Below are 20,847 nucleotides of genomic sequence, written 5' to 3' on the forward strand. Positions count from 1 at the left end.
CCTCGGCACTTGCCCTGTCTGGGGACCCTGCCTCTTCTGTTGTCTCCAGATGGCTATGGGGTCTGAGCCTGTCCTCCGTCCTCGTTTCCTCATCTCTCTTCCTCTGGCTCTCCCTCCGTTTCCCCCAGTGTCTCTGGGTAGCCCCGTTCTCTGTGTCTCTCCGATTTTCTGACTCTTTCCTCCCCTGCTTTGTCTGTATCACGCCCAACCTCTCTGCTGACACTGTCTCTCTCTTTCTGATTCTCTCTGAATCCTGTTTCCCTGCTTCTCCAACTCTCTCTCTGTCCCCATCTGTCTCCATATCTGTCTGATTCCCTCTCTCTGTCTCCATATCTGTCCGACTCTATCTCTTTCTGTGTCTCCATCTGTCTCTGTATCTCTCTGCCTGCCTGTCTCTGACTCTCTGGGACTCTCTTTTCCCAACTATTTCTGTCTCTGTCCTTCCTACCTCTCTCTCTCTCTCTCTCTCTCTCTCCCTCTTTTTTTTTTTTTTTCCCGTGACACTCTCCTGGAAACGCATCAAAGACTGAAGTGGCCGGATTTCAAGTGACAAACAGCACTACACCCAGGATCCAGCCCCCTCCCTGCACGGCTGCTTCCTCCTCCACATCCCCTGTCACGAAGAGAAGCCTATTGTGTCAGGCCCAGGGAGTTCGAGTTGAAGGGCCCGGGGGTCTGCGCCTCTGACTGCTCTGAGCTACTTCCCCATTGGCTCCCAGCAGCAAGGGCTGAGCGACAGGAGGAGGCTCTAGTCCATAAAAGGGGGGGCGAGGCACCAGAACTGCCATTCTGAGGGGCTTTGGTGGTGCTCACAGCCGCCTCTTTGGCACCTCCTTCCCAGCCAGAGTCAGGGAGACCCCTGAGCCACCTGCCACCACCCTCCGTCCGACCTGCTCGGCCAGAAGCTGCCCAGGGACGAAGAAGAACACAGGTAATATCCACAAGGGCAATGGAACCTCTCTTTTGATTGTATTTGTTTTTCCCGGTCCTCCGGAACTGGGGGATGTAGGAGCTCGGGCTGGGGGATTTCAGCTCTGGGTCTGATAATCTGGCAAATATAGTTACAGTTACGAGGCTAGTTTACAAACGCCAGATCAGTTAGCGGGAGACAGACGGTTCTTCGGAATTTCCCTCTCAATACAGCCCCGGCTTGCACAGGTGGGTCTTCCTCTCCCAAGAGGACCACCCCTCGGTTTCAGCTCCAAGCTCGTCTTCTTCCCTAGCAGTCTGCACACATGGTGCCCAGGTGAGGATGGGAGGCCCTGGGTAGAAGAAGTGAGTTTAGCCACTCGGGGCGGTTTTAAAGGTCAGTGATTCTCGCCGGACGTAGAGAACAAGGTCTGGGGGATGTTAATGAGATTCAGGGCTCTGGCATTTACCAAGTATAATGTACATCAGTGTACAACCAAGTTCAGCCTTTTCATTCTTTTTTGGATCGTGTTTAATTGCTTACAGGGTGCCGGCTTGAGTGTTTCCTTGGGCATGATTTCACGCAGAAATGAAGTTGGGGCTTATTTCGTTGGGAGGAAATGGGGAAAGAGAGTGACAGCATGCCAGGAGACTCAGGCTGAGCAGGATTTTTCTTGTGGGTTTTACTTCCAAAGGACTTGTTGCTTTCATGTAAATTACAGCAGGGAAGTCGGGCAGGGAGGAAAGTTCAGATGGCAATGCCATTTGCTCCCTGGTAAAGATATCCATGTTCAAAGAAAGTATTACAGAATCCCAAAGTTTGACTCCAGCAAAACAGGCTGATGAGTTTCGGAGGAAAGAAAAAAGGAGGAAAAAAAAAAAAAAAAAGGCTGGTGACGACATAAAGGTTGAATAGTAAATTCTGCGACCTTGTACTTTTTCCCCGGTGTCTTTTATCTAGAATCTCTCCAAGCTTTACAAACATTCCTTAATTAAGTCTCCAACCTTCCCAGGGGAAACACGCTCTTCAGGTTATTGGATCTGATTTCAGTTCCCTTCCCACAGACTGCAGATCTTCATTTGGTAAAATATACAAGTCTTTCTCCTTTGACAGGCATTCCAGGCAAGATCCGTTGCAAATTTCAGAATGTCAGTCCTCTTTGCCCCGCCCCCCAACCCCCTGCCTCCCCCTCCCACACCTACCTCTTCCCTCTCTTCTCCCCTTTCTTTCTCCCCTCTATCCCACCCCACCTTGCCTTTTGTTCTATTTTTGCAGGTCATTTATCTCCAGGCTTTGAGATGTGCGTGGGGGAGCTGTTGCAGCAGCAAGGGGCGGGGGGGGGGGGGGGGGGGGGGTAGCTGAGCTGCCCTGGGGAAGGCTTGCGTTTGCTGCCGGGCTCTCAAGCCCACTGCTTTGCCCCAGATGAGCTAGAGGTGTGATGGGGGGCAGGCAGATCCTGTGTCTTAGCTGCCAGCTGGGAGCTGGGTTGTCGGGGATGTTGCAGTGCTTCCTCGGGAACCCAGCATGCTTTAGCAAGAGCGGGCACAGAGACTGGCTCCGGGGCTGTTTGAGAAATTTGCATTTGCCATAAAGCAAATGGAAAGGGGTTAGGGTCTTGAGATAACTCCCGGGAGCCACGAACGTTCCACGTATTATCTACATGAGTGCCCCACAGATCTGGGTTCAAATCCCAGAGCCCATCCGTCATTTGCTGTGTGATTTGGGGACGATAGCTGAGTGTTCATTTCCTCATCTCCGCAGTAAGGACGGTACTGTTGGCCTCCTAAGGGTATTGTGAGACTCCCATAGGATGCTGGCATTCAGTAGGTACTCAATAAATGCTAGCGTTGACTGCTCACGTTCTCCCTGTCCACCTTGGCAATGTGTTATAATATCCTTCATCATCCACTCCATGGAGCCGTGTGCTATGTCCGGGAAGGATGTCTAACGTCTGGTATTTCAGTTTGTGGGGCTGGCACTCTCCTCCCCTCCCCACCCCATAATCTCCACACCAACAGAAGACCATCCCTTCGTCTGTCGCCTCGGGATCATGAAGTCTCTTCCCGATCGATCCTCCCGGGCCCCCCTTCCCACTGCCTACCTCCTTGGGTCATTCTTGCACAATTGTTGTATTTATTAGATGTCTTCCATCATTCTAAGCAGGATCAATAGTCCGTGGTTTGATTTCGATGCGTGTCTGAGAAAGCGCAGGCAACTAGCTGACTTCTCTCACCGTTTTCGCTCATCTCGGCCCATCTCGCTGCGTCTGACAAAGGGCTAAAAGGATCTCACCGAGGCTGGGTGGCCGGCTGAGCCCGGCCATTGAGGGCAGGCAGTAAATATTTCTGGGGACACCCAGTAAGCCCAGGATCAGGCCCTGGACACAGAGAGGTGTCCCGGGTCCTTTGACGTCGGGCCTCATTAATCTTCCCCAGCCCAGGCCCAGACTCGTGCTCCTGGCAGAAGGGTAAAGAGCCCGGTCCACGAGGCACAGGAACGTTCTGGAGGCTTCTCCCTGAGGCCGTCCGGCTGTCCCACCGGCCTGAGTGGGAGGCTGCATGCGGCAGGCACATTCATCGTGTTTGTCCACTGTCCTTTGGCTCTTTGACCTGTTACTGGACAGTTCAGTTTAAGCCGAGAAGGGTTTACTGAGCAGTTACTACGTGGCTGGGTCTCTAGTCCACTGACAGGAGGAGGGATTGATATTTGTGATTCACACGGTAGGTCAAGACCCCGAATCCAAGTCTCTCTGTCCCTTCCTCCTTCCTTCCTTCTCCTTTCTCCCCTCCTCTGCTCCTTCTTGTACCTTCTCCCTCTGGTTCCCGGCACCTCTTCCAACTCTGTTGGGTTTCCATCATCTCTCTGCTTCTCTGGTGTCTTTATCAATTTTTCTGTGTGTGCAAGAGTCTCTGCCACTCCTATGGGCACACGCGTGTCTCTCTATGTGCATGTCTGTCTCTGTCTCTCTGTCTCTCTTTTTTTCTTCATCTCTTCATCTCCACCCCTCCCTGGCCCATCTTCCTTGGCCCTTCTCCCCATCCCTTCATTGCGTCAAATAACAAAGGGTGAGGGTTTCATGTGACTCCTGCTCTTAAAAATCGTTCTTCTAAGGGGCGCCTGGGTGGCTCAGTCAGTCGCGCATCTGACTCTGGATTTCCGCTCAGGTCACGATCTCACAGTTGGTGAGTTTGAGCCCTGAGTCTAGCTCTGCACTGACTGCCATCGTGGAGCCTGCTTGGGATTCTCTCTCTCCCTCCCTCTTTCTCTCTACCCCTCCCCTGCTCATGCTCTCTCTCTCTCTCTCTCAAAATGAATAAACAAAAGCTTAAAACACATGTAAAAAAAAATCATTCTTTTATAAACGAGTTTAATAATCCCACCATGACCCCTGAGTGCAGGTTCATGCTTCTCTCTGGTCCCTGAACTGCAAATGGCCCAAGAGAGGCTCTGTGCTTTGAGTCTTGCTGGACTCCACGGTGGGTTCACTTTCCGTCCGGAATCCGAGCCCCCTCACCGCCAGCCAGGTGATAATCCATTCCTTGTTAATGACCCTAAAAGCCTCACGGGGACAGCAGCCCTCACTTCTCAGGGTCTCCCTTTGCCAGCCCTGGGGACCCACAAAGGTGAACTTTGTGGTTTGGGGTGGGCTAACACTCCAGAAGACTGTCTCATCTTCAGGAATGTGGGGGCTCCGTGGGAGGGTCTGATGGACACTTAACGTGACCCCATACCTCGGGAACGGTTTGTAGGACGAGCTGCAGGCTGACTTTTTAAACCTGCTTCTTCTATGTCCTTGCCTCTCGGCCCTGACCTGGTGATCTTGCCTCTCTGAGACTCTGTGTGCCCATCTGGAAAATGGAGCTGATCGTGCCAAGCCTACTGGAGTCTCCCGAGGGTGAACGTGCAGTCACGGAACTGACGTGCATAGCAGGGAGCCGGGTCCCGTAGTGGTGCCTTCACCAGGGACGCTATGGGCTCAGAGAATCCCAGCTACACCACGCAGGTGCTTGGGACCCTGGGGCACTTTGTCACTTGGTCCTCCTTGCTCTCCCCCCCTGGAACCCGAGCCTGTAACAGTAGCACCTGTCCCGCTAGGGGCCAGGGGAGGCCAGGGACCCGGCACAGGGCGGCAGTGCAGTGGGCTGTGGGAGGGTCATTGAAAGCCTCAATGCGAGTCAGTGCGAGTCACGGCCCGGGTGTGGGAGGCCCCAGCTATGTCTCCGCTTCCCTCCTGACTCATGATGTGACCTTAAACAAGTGACTTCATTCCTACCTTTTCCCATTTCCTCTTCTATCAAATAGGGATAATCATATGCAATAAAGTGCTGGGAGAGATAATTGCAATGTTAAATCAAGCCATTATTATTCCATGCTGGCTTTTTAATGCTTGCTGTTCCTCTGAGCCCTCTGACTACAATATAGAAATATTGCCAAGAGGAGATGAGAGGGCGGGCAGGCAGTCCCTTCCCTTTCAAGAACTCTGGGCCCTGGGTAGGAAAGGGGACTACAGCGTGCTGGCCCTTTAAGTGATGCCCTCTGGGCAGCCCTCCTGAGGGACAGGGGGGTGACACGGCCCATTTATAGACCAGAAGTGAGAAGCCCAGGCTCAGGGAGGAGAGCGATCCCTCTCTGATTTTTCCCAGGAAAGTCAGCTTCCAGATGACGAGAATAATCCGAATTAGAAAATGGTTATGTAATTGATGAAAGCAGGGGTCAGCACGGCTTGTCCGTAAAAGACCAGCTAGTATATGTTTTTGGCCTCTGGGCTGTGCGGTCCCCATTTCAACAGTCCGCTGTGCTTTGTAGCACGAAAGCAGCCGTGGACCGCGGTGAGCAGTGGGGTGGGGGTTGTGTTCGTTCTCGGGGTTCTCCAGAGAAGCAGGATGTGTACGTATTGAGAAAGAAATTTAGTAGAAAGAATTGGATCATGGGATTGTGGAGGCTGGTGGGTCCAAAATTTCCTTTTCTGCCAGGGGAGAATCACCGCTCCTCCGCACTGGCCCCTGCGTCCCTCACTGGGCTGTCACTAAGCCCACGAGGCAGTGGCCGAGGAAATGTTTTATAGACCTGCAAGGGAAGAGGGTTTTTCCTTGGGAGGGCTGTGAGGACCCCGCGCCCCCCCCACCCCACCCCCGGCCCACCCAGTCCGTGAAGGAGGCCCCTCCTTCCCCCTGGGCCATGCACACTCTCCACTGACGTCTATGTACCTGATACTCGCCCCCCGGCTCACCAAGCGGGCTCGCTGCCTTGTCTTACCCCGGGAGCATATCTTTTTCTCCTCAGCTCCTTCTGGATCAGGCCTGACTCGCAGGCAAGGCTACTAATCTGATGCATGACTTCGAGCACAGCCCCAGAGCAAAGGTGAAATGCGCTCCCTCAGGACCCATCTGATGTGACCCGATCCTTTGTTTAGCCAACGATAAGGAAGGACATCAGATTCCTCAGGAAAATCCACAGGGCTGATGTGTCTTTATTAGAGTCGCCTTTTAACCCCGAGAGATCTGGACAGAAGCCTGACTCTCACTTACAGGCCAAGCGAACTTGGCCAACCTCTCCTCCCCCCAGCCTCAGTCTTCTCCTCTGTACAAAGGGTACAGAGACACTCACCACGCCCCCCCTTCCCCCCCCCCCCCCGCCCCAGCTGTGGTGACGATTCGAATCACGTGTCTAACGGTAATGCACAGCCTGGCACCTAGTAGGCTCTTGAGATGTGCTGGCACTGTTATTGGACTGGTGTTACCAGGAACAAGGAGCACTCAGCCCTGCCTGGCACACAGTAGGTCCTCCATATGGCAGTTGATTCGTTCACCAACTTTTTTTTTTTTTTGGAATTTCAACTGCGTTCCAGGACTTTTTGCCGTCTTCTTTTCACGCCTCCTGTAGCCCAGGAGTCGAACGGGGCCCCAGCCTCTGCTATGAAGCCCATCATAATATCACTGTGTGCCAGGTACCCCCCCCCCAAGTGCCCTGTGCGTGATCTCTTATTTGATTCCACCCATCCCCTAAAGCATTATTGTTAGCCCCATGATGGGGCTGAGGAAACGGAGACCCAGCAACGTCAAGTAAGTTCCCCGATCTGGTGGTAAGTGGCAGGCCGGGATTTGAATCCACATAAACTAAGCACTTGGTGACCCCGCTTCGGGGCCAGGAAGGAATTGGAGGCGCCCCCCTCTTTTCTCTCCAGCTGCACTCCTCTGGCCCCAGGCTGCCTCTCGTGGTTGTTAACAGACGGCAGTTCAGGGCCGGCAGACTCAACTATCCAGCTCTGCTCAGCAGTGGAGATAAGGGAAGCTGCTGGGTGGGGACAGTGGTGACCAGGCTGCATGTGTCCTTTGGGGCGACTGTTGCCATACTGTAATGCAGGCCCGATGTCTCCAAGACTTCTGATTTTTTAAGGTAAGGTGGAAATTACGACTTTGAAGTGTAAAAATTTCCCAGTTTAAAAATGTTGGCAAGAGAGTTAAAAGAAAAGAAAAGAAAAGAAAAGAAAAGAAAAGAAAATCCCGGTGCAAACTCAAAATACCCAGTGCCCATTTTGCTGAGTTTGTCCTGCGGGCAGTCACTCTGAAGTGTCTGGACTTTTGTAGGGCTTGGGTTAGGGTTGGTTAGGGTCAGGGTTAGGGTTGGTTAGGGTTAGGGTTAGGGGTTAGGGTTAGGGTTGCTGGCTGGGTAGGAGGACGCCAGAGGTCTCAGCCCTGCCCCACCCTGCCTGACCTCCTTCCCTGCTCTGACACTTCTTGGGTAGCCCTCTGTTCTCTCTTCCATGCCATCAAATTCTCCAATTTCTTCCTGGGAGACCCTCTGCGGCCACAGAGCCATGGCTCTGATGGTGGAGTGTGGGAGCCTGGGGTGATTTGGGCTTTCTCGGAAGCCAAGGCCTCCTAGACCATGCCCTTCATGGGTCAAGGAGCCCCTCCTCAGATCATTGCTTTGAGCAAGTGAGGGAAAAATTCAAAGCTTCAGAATAATGTCCCTCATGTTCAACCTGTGACCTGTTTCCTTGTGTCTCCTGTCTGGGACCTCCCTCTTTTTGTGTCTGGTGTCTGTAGTGTTAGTCTCTCTCCCTACGTCTCTCTATCTCCCTCTCTGTCTCTCTCTGGACCATTTTGCACTGTCTCCCTCCTTTTCCCCTGCCTCCTTCCCTCTTCCTATGTGAGGTTTTCCCTTACTTCCTCTTCCCTCCCCTCTCCTGGCTACCTGGTTTCATTACCCTTTGCTGAATATCCGTTGGCCTCATTGGTTTCAGACAATTGCAGACTCCATGGCCTCCTTCCTGCCTTATGCCTCCTCGTCCACCCGGGTGTCCTTATCATCCTCCAATGCACCACACACCCTCACTGTAAGGACCTTCACTTACAGAGATAAAGTGCCCTCTGGGTAGGAAACTCAGAAAGTGAGCGGCCATTATTTGATAGAGCCAGCATAGGTGACTGTGGGAGTTCACAGGAGGGGCCCAATACAGACAGCCTTCCTGGAGGAGGCAACTGAGGTTGAATTTTGACGAACAAGAGTTATCTGGTCAGAGGGAGATGGGAGTAGATGGGTGGGGCGAGACAGGCATTCCAGGCAGAGGGGACCCCTTGGGGGAAGCTTGGAAGGTGGGGCCCATGGGGCACTCATTTGAGAATTGCAGGTGGTTCGAGCCAGACCCCCTGGATACAAATCCCAGCTTTCCCTCTTACTAGCTCTAGAATCTTGGCAGGGTTCTTAACTCAGTTTCCTCATCCGTGAAGAGGGGCACGACAACTGTACCCGCCCCAGACAGTCGCTGTGAGTAGAAAGGAGTTTTTTAGAATTCACGAGAATTGCTCGGAACAACCATCTGATCAGCTAGAATTACTATTAAATATCAAGTTAGTGGATGAGAGGCAAGGTTGCCGACACTACCTCTGCCTGGGACAAAAAGGATTTCAAATCGGGCCTCCTACCTTGGCAGCCAAGCTGTGTGCGAAGCCTCTGGCCAGGAGTTAAGAATGTGCTGGACGGTCTCCTCCCCCACAGGCAATTCACTGCTGATCTCGTCACAAGCCAGCTCCGCCACCGCCACCGGCCACCGGCCACCGCTGATACCAGAGAAAACACGAGCTGCCTGCTTCGCATCTGCACATAAAAGGCACAGCTCGCTCTCCTGGAACCCAATCCACTCAGCAGCCGGTAGAATGTGAGAGAACACGGAGGGCGGGCGGGAGAGGTGGGATGGACCCAGGTCCACTTCCCTGGGCTTTCTTCTCTGAGCTTCCTGGCTTAGGGGAGCAAACCTTGTTCAGCCTCAGGACAGTTCTCACCTTCAGTCGCTGTGTGGCCTCAGGAGATCTACCAAGCCTCTCTGAGCACCAGTTTTCTCGTCTATAAAGTGGGGATGATGATACCCGCCTCTCACAGTTGGTGGGTGGACTGAAAACAACAGGCAAGTTCAAAGGTCCTGTGCATTGGGTCCTCTGGGTCTCATGGAGGTACCCACGGTAATGAGTTAAAGTTCTCGAAATTGTAGTCATTAAGGGCACACGAGTGGGGAGTCAAGCAAACAGCCTTGCACCTTCACTGTTGGACACAGGTCTTGGGTGATTCCCTGAACCGGAAGTGCCCACCTCACTGGGAAGGAGTAGATAGGATGACGGGCTTGAGGAGGGGTGGGGGGACCTCCTGTGTGCCCTGAGGGGGAGACTCAGCTCTGGGCTGTAACACGGGGCTCTGGGACCGTGGGGGAAATACCCTCTAAATCCCCCGAGGAAACAGGGTCGTCTGCAGGCTTGGGAGACTTGGAGGAGGGAGGGAGGGAGGACAGCATCCCTGTGAACAGAGTGACAGGCGTCAGGCTATAAAGACCAGGCTGGGAAGAGCCTGGAGCCTCCTGCCCGGAGTGGGGTGTCTCAGGGGATCTCCCCATTTCCAGCTGGGAGAACGGTACTGTGCCCCCATTTGAATGGCTTTGAGTCTTGATATTTGGTTTCTAAGGAGTTAATTAGGAGAGGAAGGAACCGACTGAATTCGTATGCCAAGCGAGTGCCTGCTATGGGCGGGTCAGGGTCCCGGTGCTAGGATACGGCAGGGACTGTGACAGGTAGCGCCTGTGCCAGTAAGGAGCTAACGCTCCAGTGGGGGAGACGAGGATCACCGACAGGGAACAAACACCTAATCGATAGGGTAGTAAGAGATGGTGAACGCCCCGATGCCAACAAAGCAGGGTGATGTGAGAGCGGCCCGGGAAGCCACATTAAACACAGGAGTCAGCAAATGCCTCCCTGGTGATTTGCCATTTCGTTCATTTGATCACAAGGAGGAGCGAGCCATGTTTAGATCTGGGCGAAGCGTATTGCAGAGGGAGGGACAGGAAGTGCAAAGACCCTGAGGCAGGAGCAACGTGGCATATTTGAGGAACCCAGAGACGAAAACAGGACACCGCTCCTGCCTTCGCGGAGCCAAAGTCTGAAGAGACACATAGATAATTACCAGATAGTGGGATATTTTGATGCAGGGGTGAATACAAAGCAGGAATATCCCATTGGGCCTCAGAGATCTGGAAAAGCTGCCCGGAGGAAGCAGTATCTAATATAGGGCCTAAATGGCAGGTAACAGAAGAGGAGAGGAAGGGTTTTCCAGTAGAGAGAACAGCATATGCAAAGGCCCAGAGGTGGGACAGGGCCTGAAACATTGATTAGAGGAATGGCAAGTAGCTGGATGTGGTTACGGTGTAGGGATGGGATTGAGGGTGTTCCTGTCATTTAGGAAAAGGGCCAGGCCTGACCTAGGGTGACATATCTGATTGCTTAATTGTCATGCTGAGCAGTTCATTTCGGTATATGTGCTGCCGAAGCGAGCACTGAGCAGTTCATTTCGGGGTGGGCAGGAGGGATCCAAGGAGGAACGAGAGGCCAGAAGGCCAACGTGGAGAAGGTGGAGCTATGGCCAAGGTAAGAAGAAGTACTGGGGGGAAAAAGGCAAATTTCAGGGACCTTTCAAGGCAGAAAGGACTGGCCTGGGGACGCGCTGAAGAGCTGGGGACAAAGGCAGGTGATGGAGCCTCAGGAAATCCAGGAAAGCAGATACCAGGTGACTTCTGGCTTCCTGGGTGGGCAAAGTGGGTTTTGAAGGCCCACAGACCCAGGTCAAGTCCCAGCTTGTCCACTGCCTAGCTGTGCGGGCAGGTCCCTCGCCTTCCTGAGCCTCAACTTCCCCATCTGTCTGATGAATACAGCGCAACCCGCCTCAGGAGCCATTGGGCAGATTGAACGCACATCTGTAGGAAAGCTACTCAGCAGGTACTCAGTACATTAATCCTCTTCCTTGACCCTTGGCCTGGGGCACCCACGGTGCCTCCTGCGGCCTCCATTTTCCTGTGAAATGGGAATGAGACCGTTTGCCTTGCAGGGTCGGCCGCAGGGCTTGGCGAGATGGCTCAGGACACAGACGCCGAGGAGGCGCTCATGGCTTCATTTTCTTCTCTTTCTCCCCCTGCAGCAGGAAGAGCTGAGACGGGATGGCGTGGCAGGGGCTCGTGCTGGCTGCCTGCCTCCTCGTGCTCCCCTCTGCCACAGCGGACTGCCTGTCCCGGTGCTCCCTGTGTGCTGTGAAGACCCAGGATGGGTCCAAACCCGTCAACCCCCTGGTAGGTTTCAGGACGCCTAGGTCCTACACCTGCATGCGGAAGGGACCGTCTGCGTGTGGAGTTTGGGTGGCTGTGTGTCTGTCCTGTAGACTTGTCCTACCTGTGTGGGACGCGTCCTGCCCTGTGGTCAGCCTGGGCACCTGAACTCCATCCCCACCTCAGACCTCAGCACCCCCTGGCTCGCTCAGGTCTGGGACCAGCACTCAGGTTTCCAGGGAGTGTCATTATCGAGGCAGTGCTGGCTCTGGGAGTTTGCAGCCTGATGGTAACTTTTCAGGGCTTCTTAGCACCGGGCTGATGGGCACGTCCAAATCTAGCCACTCCTATGGAAGGAGCGCCTTCCCCAGCCACTGGTGGACAGGATCCAAGCCTCAACCCCTCTCCTGGGTCTTAGCATCTCTTGGCCCATCCTTATTGGCTTTGCTTTGAATCAAACGCCCCCCCATGTGTCTCTCCCTCGATGGCAGCCAGGTTAGAGTCAAGGTCCCAAAGGTGCGATGGACGGAGCACAGGCTTTGGTTCTGCCACGGTCTCATTCCGTGACTTCTGGAAACTCCCTCTTTGAGCTTTAGCTTCCTCATCCGCAAAATGGGGCGATTCTGTGAGACAGTGACGCAAAGTGTCAAACACACGATTCTAGCAGCTCTTCACAGAGATGCACGCGGTGCGCAGGGCACAGTGGTTAAGCGTGAGGACCTGTGACATTTAGGCTGCCTGGGTCCAGGTTCCAGAATCGTCCGGTGCTGTCATCATCGTCCTCATGATCACCATCGCGATCGCATTTGAAGCCCCCCAGCACTCCCATGAAATGGACACGATTGTCCCCCCAGGTTTGATGAGCCCCCAAACCTCTCAGTGTGTTTTTTCTACCATCCCGCATTGCTTTGGTGCCTCTCTAGAAAGTGTTAAGAGCATCCTTCACACCGAGGAAAGGGTGGGAGAGGCAAGTGCTCCCTCTGGAGTGAGAAGTTGAGGAGGATGTGTGAGCGCCACACAATGTTCTGGGAAGATCTTACTTCCGATGTTGGCATCGCCATTTGCAAGCCACGTGTCCTTGGGAAAACCGTCTCACCTCTCCACATGGCTCCTCTTCCACTCAGACACAGGGTCACCTACCTCAGCGCACCTGGGGAAGGGGAGGGATTAAAGTGGGAAGCCTGAAGTTTAGGAAAGGCAGCTACTTTCGATTGTCTCAGACATTGGACAAGGGACTGTCTGGGGCAAGGGGGGGTGCATGTGGCTTGACAGTTGGATGGGGGCGACGTTACCGCTGTGGTTTTTTGGGGATTTGCAGATTTGTTCCCTGGAATGCCAGGCCACGCTGCTGCCTGCCGAGGAGTGGGAGAGATGCCAAGGCCTTCTGTCTATCTTCACCCCCTTCACCTTCGGGCTCAATGGCAGAGAAGATTTGGAGGCCAAGTCCGCTTTGGAGGGGACTTATAGTGAGCTGGTCAAGCGCTCTGGGCCCTTCACGAAGGAGCTGGAGGAAAACAGATTTCTTCTCCGCACCCCAACAGAGGAGAATGCTCTGAGCAGGAGCCTGGCGGAGAAGCTCAGGGGTCTCTCTGGCAGGTTGGGGGAAGGAGGGGAGTCTGAGCTGATGGGGGGCACCCAGCTGCATGATGATGCCATGGAGGCTAGGGCACTGGATTCCAATGAGGAGGACCCCAAGGAGCAAGTCAAACGCTATGGGGGCTTCTTACGCAAATACCCTAAGAGAAGCTCAGAGGTGGCTGGGGAGGGGGACCAGGATGGGGATAGGGTGGGCCACGAGGACCTGTACAAACGCTACGGGGGCTTCTTGAGGCGCATCCGTCCCAAGCTCAAATGGGACAATCAGAAGCGTTACGGGGGTTTTCTCAGGCGCCAGTTCAAGGTGGTAACTCGGTCTCAGGAAGATCCCAATGCCTACTCCGGAGAGATTCTTGATGGGTAAACCCCTCCCCATCGTGGAGTTGAGTCAGGAGCTTCCTCTGACACCCTTCCAGATTGGAATACCCTCATTCATCCTACCTTGTACCCCCCCCCCCAATCCCCATGCTCAGTTCAGCACTGTCTGCAAAACATTCAAACCCAGCCTGCCTCTTTTCTGCCTGGGGTGCAGAGCTTGTCTGGAGTCAGCGGGGAGAAAGGATGGAGGTTCCCCTGTCCAGTAGACTCAGTGCTTGGCTCCAACTCTAGGCCTCTGAACTACCGCCAGCAGCGGCTTTTGATATTAATCCCTCCACCCCATTAATGTGCCCCCACTCCCACTCCGGTCCCAGGAATCCAGACCGACTTGTTCTTCATTCCTCTAGATAAATAACAAAACAAGGTAAACAAACAAATAGAAATCCTAACACTTTATCCCAAACCTTAAAGGACCTCCTTGTGCTCCCCACTTCGGAGACCGATGCTTTAGATAAAACGCTCAAACACCGCATTTTATTGGAGCAGGAATGCCTGCACTGGAGAGTTCAGTCCTCCAGTGGGCAAGTGTTCAGTTGTACTCTCTTTGTTCTCATTGATTCGAAACACACCTCTTGGGGAAACGAGTTCCTGGACTCCCGTCCATGTTGGTACCCTGGACAGCACCCAGCTCTTCACCAGAGAGGAAGGGCGCAAAAACCCGTTCCAAAATGGTAATGAGAGCAGTGCTCCTACTGAATACTTAAAAGATCATGGAGAGAGCGAGACAAACCAATTTGCTCTGTGTAACAAACTCAAAATGTGGACCAGTTCCCTCAGCCCTCATTAAACTAATTAAACAGATCGGTATCACACTTCTACCCCAGGATGAACTGAAGCTGAGCCAAGTCGATGAGGTTAAGCACAACCATGTTCTTGAGCAGCTGAATTGGCTGCCAAGAGTCTTAACCATCTGGCCAAACATATGCAATGGGCACTGGGTGAGGAAATCCAGAAGCAACAGCTAGAACGACAAAAAAGGACGTCTTCAAACCCTGTGATGATTCTTTCCTCTTCATGTCTCCGAATAAAACCGGAAAGGGGAATGAAATGATTAAGTGCTTGAGGCCAAATGAATTCCCTTGATTCAAATGAATCAGAGGCAGAGACCTCCCAATTCCTTGGTTTCAATCAAAGTCTCTCTCTTTCTCTCTGCTGCTTTTGCTCGCTCATCCCCAGGCATTATGGTTTGGCTTGTGGGTCCAGGAGGCTGGGCTGGAAAGGAGAGGAAATAGTCACGAGTTCAGTTAATTTGTCTAAGATGCTACTGAGCACATACCTCTTTGTGTGCAACCCCCAGCTCTCTCATGATGTTCCGAAATGTATAGATTGTTTTAGGGTTACTTCGTATGCTTTTAAAAAAATCCCATGTATGCAATTTACCTAGAATTTGCTTATTCCTTAGTAGGCCTGTGTTATTTCCTACTCTTCCGGTGCAATAAATAAAAGAAAGTTGGTAATGACTCAGAGTGTGTATGCGTGTGCCTCAGTCCCCAGAGCATGAAAAGCCAGAGCATGAAAAGACCATTTGCAGAAAAGAGTGCTGGGGAATGAAAAATACACACACACACACACACACACACACACTCATGTCAGAAAACTAAGGGCAGGATAACAGAAAGAGCACAAACTTTAGAGTGTCATAGACCTAAATTTGAGATCTGTGTGATGTTGGCTAAGTTATTGGACCTCTCTGAGCCTTTGTTCCCTCTTCTGTAAAAGACCGACCTAACTCCTAGAGACTGTCTCCTGTGTTGGATTACCAAGGCAAGAGGGACAAATTTTCCTAAGACAAAGGTGCTGGTGATGAAGAACTCTCTAGAGAATGGATGGCATCATGTACTTTACTAAAATGACATGGTTTATTAAATGGCATTGAGGACTGGGTACCCAGGTAGCTCAGTCAGTTGAGTGTCTGACTCTTGACTTCAACTCAGGTCATGATCTCACAGTTCATGGTTTGAGCCCCAGGTATGGTTTGGTGCTGACAGCACTGGAGCCTGCTTGGGATTCTCTGTCTCCCTCTCTCTCTGCCCCTCCCCTGATCACTCTCTATCTCTCTCTCTCTCTCAAGATAAATACATAAACAGTAAAAAAATGGCCTTGAAGGTTAGTGTGAGGGGCGTCTGGGTGGCTCAGTTGGTTAAGCATCCGACTTCAGCTCAGGTCATGATCTCATGGTTCATGATTTCGAGCCCCACATTGGGCTCTGTGCTGACAGCTCAGAGCCTGGAGCCTGCTTTGGAATCTGTGACTCCCTCTCTCTGCCCCTCTCCCACTTGTGCTCTGTCTCTGTATCTCAAAAAATAAATAAATGCTAAAAAAGATTTTTTAAAAAAGGGTTAGTGTGAAAGAGACTCACTCACTTAGTGGCTCCAGACCTCATGGGTCCCATTTGGCCAGTGGCTTTCTGTGTGACTTCATAGAAAACACAGGGTCGGAGAGGTCTCCTTTCTTCTTTCCTTCATTCAAGAAAGAATTAATTGAAATCTTACTGTGTGGTAGGTCTTTTTCTAGGTGCTGGAGGTATAGGAAAATAAAATGGACAAGATCTCAGCTCTTGTGGAACTTACAGTCTGTGGGGAGAGACAAATAAACAAGTAAACAACAATATAAATCTAAAATTAAAAATCAAAATATAATGAATTTAAAACTAAATATAAATGAAATTTAAAATAGTGGTAATTATTGTGAAGGAAACAATTGAGATTTAGTAATAATGGATGATAGGGGTAGGGGAGGAATATCCCTAGGCTGTTCAGGAAATCCTTCTTTTTTAAAAAACAAATTTTTTAATGTTTATTCATTTTTTGACAGACAGAGACAGAGTGCAAGTGGGAGGGTCAGAGAGAGAGAGAGAGGGAGACCCAGAATCCGAAGCATGCTCCAGGCTCTGAGCTGTCAGCACAGGGCCCGACACGGGGCTCGAACCCACAAACCGTGAGATCATGACCTGAGCCGAAGTCAGCCACCCAACCCACTGAGCCACCCAGGCGCCCCAGGAAATCCTTCTTGAGGAATATTCCATTCTTGCTGTTCATAGGATCATCAAGTTAGAAGGAATCAAGTTGGAAGGAACCTAAGGTTGGGATTATCTCCTCCAACTGCCTACTCTGTGCCAAAATTGACACATTGCCTATAAATTTTAATCTACTTGAATGCTTTCATTGATTTTGATTGCACAACATATTGCTACTCCTTAATGATTCAGTGTGGGGAAGTTCTTTCCGTATATTGGGTTGAAATGTAGGCTTCTATCACTTTAATGCATTGGGTCCTGATCTTGCTGTCTGCCAGCCTTTCTAGCAAGAATTTTTTGTTACTTGCAAACAAATGGCTTCTAACTATGTCAACTAGGTTAAGTGAACAAACAAAAAACCAAGTAATTTGTTGGCTCACATAAATAAAAAGTATAGGGCATTTAGCTTCAGTTCTAGCTTGGTCAAGGGGCTCAGACAGAACACTGGGACTTCTCTATCACTAGGCTCTTTTCTTTCTGTGTTGGATTCTTTCTAAGACTGCACATGCGTTTAAGATGCAGACAGCAGCTCCAGGCTATACCATGCAGGTTCAGGTCTAGGATGCTGTTTTCACAGAAAATTCCCATCAAAGTTCACTGTACCTCATTAGCTCTGATTGGGTCATATGTCCAACCCTGAGTTAATGCCAACCATTATGGACAGGTTAATGTGATGTGCTGATTGGTCAGGACTGAACCTCATGGGCAGTTATGGATTAATTCCACCCAACTCAAAGTAGTTAGACAAGGAGCAGGAAAAGGGAGTGTTGTTTTTTTTTTTCTGTTTTGTTTTGATTTTTGTTTTTTAGGACAATTGGAGCATGACTCACAGTAGAAGAAAGAATAAATGCTAGCCCACCAATCAGTAGGTGGTCACTCCCCCTAGTGAGTGAAAGTAGCTCCGTGGGAACTGGGGCAAGCTGGAGAGTGTGTGTCATGGGGAATACGGGCTTAGAGTGGCCAGATTTGATTTTTTTTTTTTCAGATTTGATTTTTAAGAGACCACAGAGATCAGAATTTACATTTCTTCCATGTAAATTAGAATTTTTTTCAAAGAAGTGGTGAGTTAGGACAAACAATACCATGACTGAGATGAGACAAATCGCTTTCTTACCACGATTTTGTGACTTATTTCTAAATCTTTTTTTAAAAAATAAGAAACACTTTTTTTTTTTTTTTTTTGGTCTTTAGATTTTCCCCATATGCCAGGGATTCCAGAATGCTATTGTTCCAGATTCCCTTTCTGGGCCCATTTCACTTGGTCAATGGGGCATGGCCATGTAAGGTGCAAAGAACATGGTTAAGGGTCACAGAGACCTGGGCACAGATCCCACTTTCCTGGTTGGCTCTGGGCAAGCCACTGAGCCTCAGTTTCCAATCTGTCAGCGAGGGGAGGAAAATACTTCAGGAGGCGAGGATTCAGTAACATAAAGTCTATGATGCCCCTGGCACTCAAGAGGCGTGTGACCCAAGTTGCCGCCCCATCTTTGTGCATGGTGCCTCTGATTACGGTATTCCAGATGTCACCTGAGTGAGGCATACACCTGTTGAAAGAACAAAATGGTAAGAGAAGGAGGAAATTTTTAAAAACTGTTTTATTGAGCTGTAACGTACATGCTATAGAGTGTACTTAATCTTAAGTGTGCAGCTCAGGGGGTTCTTACATATGCCGACACCCGTGTGACCACCACTCGGATCACAGTATAAAACATTTCCAGCACCCCAGAGGGGTGATCATTTTTTTATGAGCTGTTGGAGGGGGATGGAGAGCAAGCCGGAGGAAGAATTGGAACAAAAATATCGCAGACCCTGCGGAGTACTGATTCTTTGTCCATGTCACCAAGGCCACTGTGTAGCGATCACAGAGCAGTCATTGGTTAAGGGATGCCAACATCCCGGTAACCTTAAAAGAGCGCGTTACTAATAAGCACGCCGTTTCCATGACAACGCCATACAGCATCAGCAGCGAGGAAAGTCTTGTTATAATGATCATGACAATCATAATGATCCCGCGGATTTGGATCGCCCCTCCCCCACCCCCAACTCCGAGCCCTTCACACTAACGAGCCCAGTGATGGGGCTTGTCTATTAATTAAAGGCCCCAAAGTGAAGACAACAGAAGTCCCCACGACAGTGCCAGGGACAATGGTTCCCTAATAGATGTCATTTCAGCATTCTTGATTCATGTGCTGGGTCCGTGTGGACTCCCCATTGTAGCTGTGGAGATTTACAACAAAGATTTATAATTACTCTTCTGATATGTAAATTTGCACGCAAGTCGCGCCCCCGCCCTATTTGTCTTGTCTCTGTCAAACTTAAGCCAAGCTCATTATTCTTTGTCCCTGGGACTCCCTCGTTCTTAATCGCTTTTGACATGAAGTTTGCCACGTGAAAATGCCCACCTTTTTGCTCGTAAGCTCCCTGTCATGCCAGCAGAGCTCCTAAAGGACCCGCCCCAGTGTTTGTGAAATTTGAGAGTACTTTCCTGTCCCCCGGTGAGATCCATGTGGGGTATGGAAGGAGCACTGGACTGAGAGTCCACGGGCCTAGGGACCTGAGTGTGGCCCGCTCTGCTAACCGGCCTTGGGGGTGGGCTCTGAATTCTCTAGGACACAGTTTTCTCTCTTGTACAATGGAAAATGTAAAACAGCTAATATTGTAAGGGCTTTTGTCCTTCCCAGAGCTCACACGTGATATTTGCATCAAGCACTGAGTCAGTAAACGAGGAGCAAAGCAAGTGACTCTCAGTTCCCTTGTCTGAAAACGGGGGTGGTGATTTCTACCTGGCCGGTGGAAGGGGGAGGGTCCTATGAGAAGACACAGGGGATGGTCCCTGGCTCCAAGCTGGGTGGCCAGTGCCAATGCCGTCCCAACTCAAATCCATCCAATCAACCTGATGAGCGTTTGTTTATTGAGCAGCTGTTGTATACCCTGCACTGGGGTGGGGGCAGGCACTTCGACGGTGATTAAGCAGAGCCTCTACGTCATCGGGCTCACTTTCTCGGGGGAGACCAGTCACCTATAAATTACCCAATGGGTCAGTGTTGCAGTGGTCACGAGTGCTATGAAAGAGCATAAGAGGGTACGAGATGCAAGTGATGGCAGATAGGAGGGGGTGCTCAGGGGATCCTGGAGGCCTGTCTGGTGGGGGAGGACATTTGACCAGAGGTCAGTGTAGGAGGTTGAGGCGGGGGGAGCTTTGTGCGTATCTGAGGGGAGTCGGTGGGGAGCATTCCAGGCAGGGGAGCAGCACGTGCAAAGGCCCAGAGGAGGGTGCACAGTCGCTGTGTAAAGGAGAGTAAGAGAGCCTAGGGGAGGGGTGAGGGCAGCGGGCAGATGGCAGGAGGCAGGAGCAGAGAGGACAGGTCACGGAGGGCCTCCGGGACTCGGCACCGCCCTGATATACACTGTCCTGTGGAATTACTAAAGCCTCCTTCACTCTCAGAGTGCCCTGGTTTGGGCAACGTATCATCTTGCTGCCTCACGTTCGGGCATGGGAAGGACCTTGGCTTTTGCTCCGAGTGAGCTGGAACGCTGGAGGGTCTTCAGCAGAAGAGGGACGGATGTTGTCTGACACACCAATTCAGAGGGATCAGGCTAGCTACTGTGTGGACAGCGGGCTGCAGGGAGCATGGGGGTCGTTCTGTGGTTCTGTCCACCAAGGGCGCCCTCCAAAGTGAACAGGAGAGGTGCACGAATGCCGCAGGTGCTTTTCTTCCTTGGGATCGAGGCCCCAGGTACAATATTCTCTTCTCAACTGCCGGCAGCGATGGGCACCAGGACCGCGGGCGGGCAGAGGCGAGCTCTCAGGACTCTGCCAGGGGTGTTGGTGGCTGGCACTTAAGAAACCGGGTCTGCACAAGCCAGCCGGCCTCAAACCCCACTTGCCCTGCCACATCTCAGCCTTGAAAGATGTGGCCTCGGTGGTTTGAGCTTTGAGCTTCTGGGGAGAAGAGCCCCTGAATTGGGACTGACTTGTTTTATGTAAGGATGCATCATTGGAAAGCATATAAGTCAAGTTTTTGCAAGTCCGATTGTATTTCAATGGATTAGGGAATATGGCTACTCAATTTCCTTATTGACTTTACAGATTTTAACAGGGTCCCCTTTGGAAACATTTGAAAAACTCAGAAAAGCATCCAGAAGGCTCCCGTGAAATGAACCCACGGTCAGGGTTCCCACATCAGACGTTTACTGAGCCTCTACCCTGGGCCGAGGCAGTGTGGGGGCCAGAACACGTGTGACCTCGGCCCTGAAGGAGTTTCCGGTTCAGCAGAGAAGACCTGATACGGCAAATAACTGTAGAGAATACATGAGGAGTTACTCTGGAGAGGGGTGTGTTACATAGTTTGCTGCAGGTGTGGA

At 51.4% G+C, this 20,847-nt stretch overlaps 1 protein-coding gene across 2 annotated transcripts; it reads left to right on the forward strand.

Annotated features, from left to right (window-relative positions):
• The first annotated feature begins 542 nt into the window (after window positions 1–542).
• Window positions 543–14,926, forward strand: PDYN (prodynorphin). 2 transcript variants are annotated; one of them, XM_058685107.1, is made up of 3 exons: window positions 543–931; window positions 11,369–11,516; window positions 12,811–14,926. In XM_058685107.1, exons 2-3 carry the CDS (start codon window positions 11,388–11,390, stop codon window positions 13,450–13,452), a joined length of 771 nt encoding a protein of 256 aa, XP_058541090.1. In that variant the 5' UTR covers window positions 543–931; window positions 11,369–11,387; the 3' UTR covers window positions 13,453–14,926. The 2 variants fall into 2 exon arrangements, with proteins under 2 accessions (XP_058541090.1, XP_058541091.1); XM_058685108.1 differs by lacking the exon at window positions 543–931 and adding an exon at window positions 5,644–5,739.
• The last annotated feature ends 5,921 nt before the right edge of the window (window positions 14,927–20,847 follow it).

This window comes from Neofelis nebulosa, chromosome 9 (assembly GCF_028018385.1).
Source record: "Neofelis nebulosa isolate mNeoNeb1 chromosome 9, mNeoNeb1.pri, whole genome shotgun sequence".
In the NCBI taxonomy this organism is placed as follows: Eukaryota; Metazoa; Chordata; class Mammalia; order Carnivora; family Felidae; genus Neofelis; species Neofelis nebulosa.

Bases quoted from the DNA above. Each gene is read 5' to 3' on its own strand.
- PDYN (XM_058685107.1), top strand. From the start codon at position 11,388: ATGGCGTGGCAGGGGCTCGTGCTGGCTGCCTGCCTCCTCGTGCTCCCC. The intron at 11,517-12,810 runs GTAGGTTTCAGG...GGGGATTTGCAG, and splicing joins CCAAACCCGTCAACCCCCTG to ATTTGTTCCCTGGAATGCCA.